Below are 12,151 nucleotides of genomic sequence, written 5' to 3' on the forward strand. Positions count from 1 at the left end.
CTTCCACGGCTGTCTGGAACACTCTTACGATATTAGGAAGCCACTGGAGCTATGCACTTTTAAATCTAGATTGAAAACTAATTTCTTTGGAACCGCTTTTTGTGTTTCGTTTGTTGTCCTTCCTCCGCACCTCCGATTAGCATGGTTGGCTACATACAGTGCAAATTAAATTAAACATACATATTTACTGTGTATTCAACTTGCAACTTGTAATTTTAAATCAAGTTTTCTGTCCACAGCAATGCACGGTTATATTATTTATGATGTACTATGTTGGACATATTTTAAATGTAAACTCATATAGAGATGTTCCCTGTCATAGTAATGTGGAATGTCCACTATTGCCTTATATCTCAATTGAGAGTTGACATCTCATCATCCCTCAAAAGTCAATGAAATGCACAAGCCAACGGTGATATCTAACATCTAAAAATGGCACTTCAAAAGTAAACGTGGAATTTCCACCATGGCTGAAAGCTTCACTGTGTGCCGAGAACAAAGAACCACTGACGTTGACAGAGTGATTATGTATCCAGCCAGGTTATACGCACTTGCCAGTTGTCTTTTGTTATTATTCACTACAACTTAAATGCATCATAGCCATCGGTGACTGCACCGAGACCATCGACCTTGCAGCACACAAAGCCCCCTTCCCCTGAGCGCAGGCCCAGGGTCCAGCCTGAGCGTTTCACTCGCCCATTGATCTTATTCCCACAGGCGCAACCGAGCACTTGAAATGCGCATACTTTGTTGGAATTCTTTTTTTTTAAGCCCATACCCCAAAACCGCATGTATAAACCCGCACTGCAAGGACAAATGAAACAAACACTCATGACCTTCCCTTTGACAACGGAGCTCAATCACAATGCACACTTTAGTTCTGCCACATCACGTTCAGCAGTGGCACCGCAAATCTGAAACCACCCTCTCATTGTTGCGTCTCTCAAAGCAGCTTGTCAACTTGGTCGGTGGCATGCATGAATGCTTGCGACCAGCCTTGAAACGGCGAATTGCTGTGTTCTTAGGGCTCATTAAATTACAAGGCCAACGCTAATACAGAGCACACTTTCAAAGTCAAAATTGTCAGCTCATAACATTGGGGATAATGTACGGGGAGTGCATCCGTACGCATGGATGGACCCAAAGCTGCGTGCTTGTTTTTGGTGCTTTCATTCACACGTTAATGACTCCCCCCTCCGCCCTCCTCACTCCACATGAATAGCTCATGAAGTTCAGTAACAAATGCACTCATGCAAAGGACAAAGAAGATTCCCTGCATTAGTCTCAACGGACTGTTCTTGCAAGTGCTGTTAGCGAGCACCCATGAAGGCCAGCACAGCACACGAGGGGGGTTGGTGGCCAACATTAAGCGCGGCTGCTTTTGTCTCCCTTGTGGCGATGTTTACACATCACACCAGGTACTAATTTACGGTTGTGTCGACCTAGGAGGGGCCCAAGATTGGTTCAGAAAATTATCACTCGTGTTTGGCCCTGATCGAACTCGGAGCGCTGAATTTCGCGCTAATCACCGCACCACCGCACTCATACATATAGACTCATACGCACACAAACACGAACTACCCATTGTAGCCCTATTTACAAGAGAGACGTGTGCTGTTCGCAAGCACCCATTGCTCTCCAACACACCGGTGTGCTGTACTAGTAACGAATTTGCACGTTCTGTTTACATGCCAAACCTTACTCTTTGGTTGTGTCGGGTGGTGGCGGGTTTAACAACACATTTATACTTACTTGATCTAACCCCCCCAAAAAACTATTATGGATGATATTGGTCGCGAAATCCTACATGTTAAACTGGTGTATTACTCATAAGCAACTGACAAAAAAACTTACATTTTAATGTCCTGGGAAAGAATTGACAGGTGGCAGTGTGTGTGTTATTGTGTGCGAAAGCCTACATGTTAAACTAACCAATCCCCCGTTTGTTTCCGTATGCCCAGCGGTAATGTTCACATCACAAACCAGGCACAATTTCAACAAAAAACCCACAAACACATTCGTCAATAAGACTGTGGGCTTAAAATGAAACATATGTATATAACAGATGACGTATTGGGCAATAGACATCCTTAATTGCACATAAAACACATTATTTATGTGCCTTAATTATGGACCATTGGCCAACACGTTCTCTCATGTATATTTTTCATTTCAAGGCAGTGTTACCGCCAACACGGCAGTGTTGAGTTGTTATTCTTGTGTGCTTGTGCACATTTACGGGTGAGTCAACTGAAGGAAGGCACAGGACAGCTGTGGACACAGTAATACCACTCAAAGCCGGACAATGCTAAAATATAATTCGCTATTTTTTGTAAAAGCTTCCGCAAATATAAAAATACAACTCTGGTTTAAAAACTGTGTGCATGGTAATTAAGCTTTGCCTCATCACCATCATTGTCATTGTCTTCATCAGCCATGGTTAATGCATTGCTGAATTAAGGCCTTTGCAATCCTTGGCAATCTCTCACAGTGCTGAAATATAATAAATAAATATAATAAATAAATGTATAAAATGTACACAGTTTACTACATCTGGTACTCATTTAAGGTTGAGTCGCCTAAGGGAGGCCCCAGGCCAAGTTCTTATATGAATGATGTTATCAGTGGCCAGGAATCAAATTTAAGTTGTGTTGCTTACTCCACTATGCATTAACCACTGTGTCACCCCTCTCCACAATAACTATACAAACATCCCCCTATAGCCTGAACAGACTATTGGGGCAAGTGCTGTTAGCGAGCACCTCTGAAAGGCTGGCACATCACACTAGGGGGTGGGTGGCCAGCACCACTGCCGGCCGACTTTGTCTCCGCAGTGGCAATGTTTACACACCACGCACCAGTTACTTATTTGAGGATGAGTCGACCTAGGGGAGGCCCTGGACCGATTTAGATAATCGTGGCTGGTGTTGCTCATGAGCAGGAATCGAACTCAGGTCTCTGGTTTCGTAGCGCAGCGCGCCAATCGTTACACTACCGCTCCCCACAATGACACATGCACAACTCACACACTAACATTTGTGTAAGTGCACTCTTGTTATTCAGAACGTATGGTCTCGTATAAATAATGGCTTCCAATTGCCCGTGAACCTATGGCCCGGCAAGCAGCTTCCCACACAGTAGGCGCTTTTATTCACATGTTGTTTGGCCGTATGTGCAAGTGCACGCTGTTTGTAAAGGGTTCACCGGTGAAGATGACGCTGGGTCAATAGAAAATGCAATTCATCAGTTGGTGTACAAATGAAGTAGTCAGGAGTCCAATTTACATTTATGACATGTAATTAAGTCGTGCAATAATATTAAAAAAGCTTTGGCATACAGGAGATGGACATAATGATTAAAAATCAAACATGAAATGTGATTAAATAGTAATGGCAATACACTATTCATTTATCTACTTTCTACTTACTGGGGTTGCCATGGTATGGTGATACTAAGATATATCATACAATATAAGCACCACGATAACCACTTCATCTGTTTTTCAAATATTGCCGTAACGTGAACATCGTGTTCTGAGAAAAGGGCATAATGTGACCTCAGCGTTGTGGTTCAGTGAATATTGTGAGATTTCTCGCATTATAAAGGGGGAAGCTATTGAAGAAGAAAACAAACTTTTGTGGTAGCGGTAATTGTGTTATGTTTAATGCTAAATGGCAGAAATATAAATTCAGTTGTCTTTTTGTGTATGCAGCCAATGTATCACCCGACGGTTTGGTTATGAGTAACACGGTTACCTCTCATGCACATCATTCAATAGCTCATTTACGAAACATTCCAACATTTCGACCCTCGTGAAAACGTCTTGAAACTCGGTGAAGTTTTCCTCAACATTCTTTGGGCCTTTTGGTAAAGTCACGTAGATAGGTTCAAAGAAAATAACAAAATAACAAAAAACCACGACGTTTCGATCGCAACACAAGCGGTCGTTTCAATTCCAACATTTTCAATCGCTTGTGTTGCGATCGAAACGTCGAAGTTTTTTTGTTATTTTATTACTTTCTTTGAACCTATCTACTTGACTTTATCGAAAGACCCAAAGAATATGTGTTCCTGCAGTCACGAAAGCTTTAACAATTAGTGGACATCTTGAGAGCGTTGCCTTGAACACGTGTGTTGACAAGAGAATCCTGCAATTGTGCTTTTATTTTAAGACGTCGAAACAGCCTTTCATTTAAAATCTGCATGCAAGCTTTTGCTTGTCGCTCAAAGTTGTAACTGCCTAACATGCAGAGCCCATTAAAGTCCCTGTCACAGTTGCAATCGTCTGCCAATTGGCATTCCTTTTGCCTAAAACACGTTTAAATTCATAAATCCCAGCCTTGAGCTGCAGTCATGTTTGAAGGAGCATAAGTTTAACGGCCAAGCCCCGGCACAAAAAAATAAACAGAATGCGGAGTGGCATTTTTTTTGTACACGGCCACGAGCCTTGACGTTACGATGCACAGCATTATAACGGTGAGTAGCAAACGTGCGTTTACGTTAAACACTGCGGAACTTATGAAAAAATAACAGTGGGTTATACCCGTTCTGGCAATAAAAACAGGTGTTAAGATGTTCAAACACCAAATAGAAACCTGTTTCAAGGAATTTGCCGAGCGTGAATCTCCAGAGCATTTTATAATGCGCGAGTGGAGGTTGACGGCGATGTCAAATGGAAGCGATCGCCGCTGAAATAGTTGGGCCCCCTCTTTCAAAGCCAATACAAGGGCTCGGTACTTACCAAATGCCAGCTAGGGAACTACTCATGATCCACAAATGATTGAGTTTAAATCATATTGCGATACAACAGTTTATCTAGGTCCTATGCGTAAGCTGATTTCATAGCTCCATGTTCTTATGGCCTCTGGGATGTGTAACTCTACTTTGGCTGCCACGCCATTATTAGTCTCGACCACAATAAATCGTCTCTCTAAGCGATGTTGTCCTGCCCAAGCCCACTTAACCCTTTTCCATTCTGATGAGGTACGTTCATTAGAACGACATACGTGTACTTCATCAGAAAAAATAAAATAACTTTCTCGGTGCTGAGGCTCCCAAAAGGCCGTGCGGGGGGGAATGTGGCACAGTTTGGCACCAACTATTATAGAGTGTGGCCGTGTCGCTACGGTTCTCTGCGGTGAGTACAGTGTCTTTCACAACGGTGCTATGCCTCTCAATAAAATTTATGCCAACCACTTGCACTTTCCGAGATTGAGTGAACGGGACTCACCCTGCAACTTGCAGATTTCTTGGAATGGGAAAGGGTTAATTTTATTTACGGTCAATATATTGGGAAATTCTCTTGAAAGCTGCTCTTTCAGGATAGCCGTGACGAGCACTGCTCCTTTCTCCTTTGTGACGTATCGCCTCCCACGTTGGAGGCATCCTCAGGCAGATCAATATATTTACGAACTTGTTTTCCGATCCACGTGCAACCTCTCTCCGTCCCCGAGTGCAATTCCAAGTTAACAAGTTTAATTCGCACATCAGAGTCCAGAATGATATCTCAGCTGAGCGTCTCTGTCAGTCACTCGCCATCCCTGCAGAGTTTATGAAATGAATATTTTAACTTTGAGAAAGGTTAGCATTGCTTGGCTTATGGTTATTTCACCACTTCATAAGGGCCATCCAACGGAAATGGAAAATTGCTCTCTTGCTCCATTGAGAACATTTAACTTTTCATTTTACTGTCGACTTTTATGTGGCTTGTATGGCAATGTATATTAAATATTTCTGTTTGACACTTAACTCAGCCCATCATCCCCCTGGGTTGATAAATCACAGAGTACCATTTTGTGGCAAGTAAAAATTGTTGACTATGGATAGACTTAGCCCCGTCTTGAGAATTTGCAGTTTCCTCCACGAACTCAGGGCCACTACGTGGGACATAAGACAAAGATTCCCACATAGCCTGAACAGACTATTTGGGCAAGTGCTGTTCGCGAGTAGCAGCTATGAAAGCCGGCACAGCACACGAGGGGTTGGGTGGCCAGCACCACGCCCGGTCGCCTTTGTCTCCCCCAGTGATAATGTTTTCACACCACACCAGGTACTCACTTGAGGCCGAGTTTACCTGGGAGAGCCCCAGGACCGGTTCAGATAATCATCACTATTGTTGGTCATGAGCGGCAATCGAACTCGCTGGATTTGTAGCGCAGCTCGCTTAACCACTGCGCAACCTCTCTCTTCACCAGGCGAGACGCGCATCGCCTTGAACTGCCTTGAGCATGCAGACAACTTTGCTTTTGAACGTTGACCTTTGTGCGAGGTTGGCGATGGTTTCAGAGAGTGACCGCCTGCTGGTGCGTTGCGTGCGGAAGGCACGAGCCCTGGATTCTGTGGAGACCCGGGCATTCCTGTCCACGGCTCGAGGTATGGGGCCGAGTTCAAGGCCAAGAGCGTCCTGCGCTTCACCTGCGAGGAGGGTTACCTGCTCAAGGGACCAGAGCAGCGCATCTGCCTGGCCAATGGAAGCTGGACTGGATTTCAGCCTGAGTGCAAAGGTAAAGATCGTCACAATGGCGAGATGTTAAATACCTCGCCTGGAATGCAGGCGGTCATGGGTTCGATCCCAACCCTGACGCCTGTATATTTGGAGTTTGCATGTTTTTCCCGTTGTTGCGTTAATATTTCTCCGGGTCCTTCGGTTTTTCCCTCCATATTAAGAAACATGAGTTTAAGAGTCTTTGGCTGCAATACATTTCCACATGATGGCCCACTTCGTTGAGCTATCATTTGTGGCCAGGTCGCTTCTAAAAAAGAGCTATATAGCTCAGGGGGCCTTACCTGGTAAAAAAAAAAAAACCTTAATGTTGACCTGAAACGTTGACTTTTCACAGCCAATGCAACGATTCGTATTTTGGAAGTTGTGCGTGAGTTTCCTAGCTCGCCACCTGTCGAAGCTCAGCGGTTTGAGTGAAACGTCGCCATATGTTGACGTCAACTTTGGCCATGAGAAGCCTTAGGCCGCCGGCGATGAGGAACTTTATCCGTCAGATTTTAATTAAAACATTGGCCACGTAATCTTGTGAGGTGGTGGAGGGTTCATTACAGTAATTTTGACTTAAAAACTACCACATGGCCTAACCCCAAAACATATATCAACGTTATGTGGGTGGGATCCGACTGCCAAATGGGGATACCTGCTGATAGGTTCCATCACGGCTGGGCATGAATGATTAAAGCACGGGTTAAGTGGGTAATCTCGCCTCTTCGAATGTTTGGTCAGCATGGAACAGGAGGCCAAATACCATGTAAAGGGGCTCTTTAGAGCTTCCCCCAGTGGAGGCCCTTCTGCCAAAAGTGGTGTGAGCAAGCACTTGCAGGGCTGCGCCTTTATCTACCACGTGAGGCTAAACTGGGGATGTGTTATAAATGCCATTGCAAAATGCCATATGCCAGTTCCTCTCACGAGTGTCATGAATACCTTTATTGTGGATCGCTTACTAGATTTCCACGGTATGCAGTTATGATTGTTTAACATTTTTATTCTATTAAATATTAATCATGTTTAAAAACATTCCCTACTTTAGTTCAATACAGCCTCTATAAACCCTCCCTTCCCAGTTGACTTGCCTGCTGCAGTATCAGCCACTTTGGCCATGTCGCCATTGAAAAAGAGCTTCTCAGTTCAATGTGTCTCACCCGGTATAAAGTGACTGTGTATGTGGGGAGCCGTAGTGCAGTGGTTAGCGCGCCGCCTTACCAACCTGGTTTCAACTTCCGTTCACAACCAAATCGCAGTGACGAATATTGGCATCGGTCCTGGGCCTCCCTTAGGTCGACTCAGCCTTACATGAGTACATGGTGCAGTGTGTATAAAACACGAACACTGGGGAGACAAAGGGCATGGTGCTGGCCACCCACCCCCACGTGTACCGTGGCAGCTTTCATAGATGCCAACTCGCTAGCAGCACATGCCCCAACAGTCTGTAATGGGCTATACGGGGGGAAAAATCTTTGTCATTGTTGTGTGTGTCACTCTTTTCCGTGGGCTGCCAGCCGTGTCCTGTAGGAACCCCGGCGTGCCCCAAAACGGAGCCATCGTGCAGGCAGTTGGGAACACCCAGTTCGGCGCCTCCGTGTCGTACGCTTGCCGGGAGGGTCACCAGCTGCTGGGGCCACGCACTCGCACCTGTACCTTCAACGGGACCTGGACCGGCGTCCTGCCGAGCTGCATCGGTGAGAAAAACCACAGGTCAACGGTGTACTGCAATGGTTAATTGGCTCCCGAGTTTCAGAGGGATGGGCTGGCACCGCTGAGATCATCGGTTTGAACCCAGGCTGCTGCCTGCGATTAAACCGCGTTCTTGAGTCTCAGCCCAGTCACCAATGACTCCACAAAGCACCGTAACTTAAAAATGCCCCGCACTTAACTAGTTGAATGCATTCTAGCTCTGAAAGTTGGAATGTCGGGTTTAATTGTATGCGATGAATGTTTCTCTCATATGAAGAGTGGGGTGGGAAAGGGGTGTTTCGAACAGCAGTCACTTGAAGGGATCACAGGGTTAGCTCTGTGATATATAACTTCGGTGAACCATTCTTTAGCATGATGATATGGTTGCTCACCCCGAGCTATAAATGCTCTGATACGTGTGGCATTGTCTTTGTAGTGTTCGCCCTTTGGCATTCTCTGGTCTGACACTGGTGAGACTAGTCCATAAAGAAGGCTGTCTCTGCTGCGAATGTATCTGTTGGGTGTTTGAACATCTTAACACCTGAATTATTGCCAGAGAGGGTAAAATCTATTCTTATTTTCCATCGGGTTGCATGGCTGTGTGAGAGATACTATTGGATGCTTTGTCTCATGCCGATGACACTGATGGCACAATGGGGGGAAAGATACATCAACAACAAACTTGAGACATCAACAACAAAATACTCACCACCTGCATCATTAAACACACTGCCTGCCTCATAACAGAAGTATATATCTTCGGCGAACGTTTCAGTTAATGGCAAGGGCAGATAAAAATACACCTGGATTGACTTGTCGTTATAGACTGCCTTTTCGATTGTGGAGCCTTGAAAACACATGCAAATTTTAATATAGATTACCTTTTGTACACTGTTCCATTAGCTGATATTTAACAAGTGCATATTACCTGCCATGTCATATGGATCTGGAACATGGACATCGACGGAGAATATAGAAGAAAAGCTGAAACTTGCACCAGAAGCGTGGATGGAATTGCACTGAGGAAGCTAAATTCATGGAGTACTACTTAAAACTAAACTATTTTTAAATGTACCACGTTAAGCCCACTGAGCGATATTGCTCTTTTTCAGAAGTGACCTGGTCACAAATGATAGCTCAACAAAGTGGCTCATCGTGTTGAATTTTATAGGAGTCAAATACTGTAAACGCATGTTTCTAAACGTGAAGGAAACAAAAAGGAACCCTAGAAAAATCCACGCGACTACGGGGAGAACGTGCAAATTCCAAATATGCAGGCGTCGGGATTGGGATCGAACCCACGACCTCCTGTACACGAGGCAAGGTAGTTAACATCTCCCCCAGTAGAGGACATATACAAGTTAGACACATCGCATTGACTGCTGAGAATCGTGAGTCGATGGAGTTGTAGCCAAAGGAGGATACCTGCTCCACAGCAAAAATGGAGTTATTGAATTAGCTCGTGTGCCAGAGCTGCATGGATTGTTGCTATGCGAGACATTGTGAGAGATGGTGACCGCTTAGGGTGGGAGGCCTTCATCCATCATTGGGTAGACCATGTATGCCGATCATAATAATGTTGATATTGAATAGAAAACCAGCCCCTAAGCATTAAAAATATACTTTAAAAAAAAGTATACACACAATATTTCTATACATATCGATAGTGTAGAAATACATCATGGTTGGTCAAGAGTCAACATGAACAGTGTTAGCATTGCATTTAATTGCCAATATATTATTGTAATTTATCATTAGGTGGGACCATTCTTAATGCGGGTCATTTATAACTTAATGACTGCCATGCTTGATTATGTTTTTTCAATTTTTCTACCTAAATATAATACATCACTTGGAGTAATAGTGTATTACTAGTGCCCATTTTCAGTTAGAAAAGTGTTTGTTGCTTTTATGTATTTAGTTCTTTGCTGCGCGATGCCAGGTGGGGGTGAGTACATTGCAGAATTGTGAGAAGTGGCGGCGGCTAGGGGAGGCCTTCATCCAGCAGTGGGTTGACCATGGGTTGACCATGACCAATGTAATTTGTCTCTCGAATGCAGTTGCATGTGGAGAATGCTGCAGAGATCGTGGTAGGGTGGGTGAAACAACTGGCAAGTTCCGAATGATGCGTGCCATGAGGGCGTCGTAGATGTGATCGTAAAATCGGTTGTGATGAGTGGAAGGAGGAGAGAGACGGACATTGGAGTGGCACCCAGAGGTTGGTATCCAAGGTGATGAGCTACAGCCAGATGGTGGGCCACTCTAATGAGCTCTTGACATGGGCCCTGATTAATTTATCTCCGAATTTGCTTCTGTGCTTTTAGTGGTGAGCTGCGGTGACCCCGGCACACCTGCCAGCGCGATAAGGATCGGTGTTGACTTCACGTTTGGCCACAACGTGAGCTATCAGTGTCATCCTGGCTACGCACTGGACCCGGCTACTCCAAACCACCGCTTGTGCACTAAAGAGGGGAGATGGAGTGGCAGCCTGGCCGTCTGCAAAGGTATGCATCTTGAGCTATGTCGGAGTTTTCGTGTGTGTGTGTGTGCGCTTGTGGTTTGTTTGTCCTGTTCATACTGTGGTGACACAGTATTTAAAGCCAAGATCAATGCCGTGTGATTTCTCAAGTTTCCCTTAGCCTATCATCGGTCAACAATATATAAAAATGTCTGCAAAGAAAACTTTGTAATTATAGGCCAATCTCTATTCTTTCACCAGTTGCTAAAATATTCCAAAAATACTTAAATCATGAATAAACTGCTACCGAAAAAGCCACAATCTCCTGCATAGCAAACAGTCAGCTATTTGAGACGATAACTGTTTGAGAGGATTACTGCACCACGGCAGTAATGATGGATGTATTACTTTTCCTGTTCAGTAACATGGATAAAGTTCACTACTCCTGTGCATTATTTCTCTACCTGCCAAAGCCTTTGATCCTGTTGACCATGTAATTCTATTCACAAGACTTGGGTCAAGTAACATTTTCAGTTTTCAGACAGTAAAATAAAGTGATTTAACAGTTACCTTTCAGACTGTTCTCAAAAGGTACATAGTGATTACATCTCGTCCACAGGGTTCTATGCTGGGTCAAATTCTGTTCTCCTGATATCTCAACAACTTTGGATTAAACTTAAATCACTCAGAATTACATTTCTTTGCTGATGACATTGTCATGCTAGTATCGGGTAAATTTCCAAGTGAAGTCAAACAAAATCTCCAACATGATTTTTCGACTTAATTCAGTATGAATTACCATCACTGAAATTGCTTCTAAATCCCCCAAAAAACGAAATCGTGCTCTTTTCTTCGACAATATTCCAGTTTCATTCCCTTCACCAACTACGAATATCAGAAACAACATCATTGAACAAACGGAGTGTTTCAAATTGATTAAAAAATTACATTCCAACCTCATATTTATCACATCTCAAAGAAAATCTCATGAAATACAAGGTGTTTTTTCATAAGGAAACAAACATTGTTTTCCCATTCGATTGCACCTGGAATTTTTTTAAGCTATCATTCTACCCATTTTTGTACGACTGTGATGCTGCTTACAGATCAGCTACCAATGAAACACTAAACAGACTAAACCTGCTTCATAATTCTGATCTTCGATTTGCAATGGATGTACGTGACGTAATTATTATTATTATGATGATAAAACAAATACAGCACAGGCGAGAGAAGAGATTGGCAGATGCAAAACAGAACATCCTGAGACCTTAGTGGACGAGTTACCAGCGGCGTTAAAATCAGACTTTATAGATTGAGCTCACGAAATATGCTACTGGGCAGCGGCCAACGGCCCTCCAGCAACACTGGGATGTGTAGAAAAAGAACCTGACGACAACAGCAGTGTGTCGAGTAGATAAAACGCAGCAAGTTGGCACAGTGAGGCGCATAGGTGGTCCATCTGCCAGTCACTCTCAGTAAAACATGCAACGTTGGGCCAGTATTGGCATTTGGTT

At 44.0% G+C, this 12,151-nt stretch overlaps 1 protein-coding gene across 4 annotated transcripts in view; it reads left to right on the forward strand.

The window, feature by feature from the left end:
* LOC144938460 (CUB and sushi domain-containing protein 3-like) overlaps positions 1 to 12,151 on the forward strand; it is a 683,443-nt gene that overhangs the window by 615,574 nt on the left and 55,718 nt on the right. For all 4 annotated transcript variants that reach the window (XM_078866283.1, XM_078866284.1, XM_078866285.1 and 1 more), the window contains 3 exons: positions 6,321 to 6,503; positions 8,002 to 8,181; positions 10,501 to 10,680. In XM_078866283.1, the coding sequence (XP_078722409.1) occupies positions 6,321 to 6,503; positions 8,002 to 8,181; positions 10,501 to 10,680 (543 nt within the window). The remainder of the gene's footprint in view (positions 1 to 6,320; positions 6,504 to 8,001; positions 8,182 to 10,500; positions 10,681 to 12,151) is intronic.

Source organism: Lampetra fluviatilis, chromosome 22 (genome assembly GCF_964198595.1).
Source record: "Lampetra fluviatilis chromosome 22, kcLamFluv1.1, whole genome shotgun sequence".
NCBI classification, from domain to species: Eukaryota; Metazoa; Chordata; class Hyperoartia; order Petromyzontiformes; family Petromyzontidae; genus Lampetra; species Lampetra fluviatilis.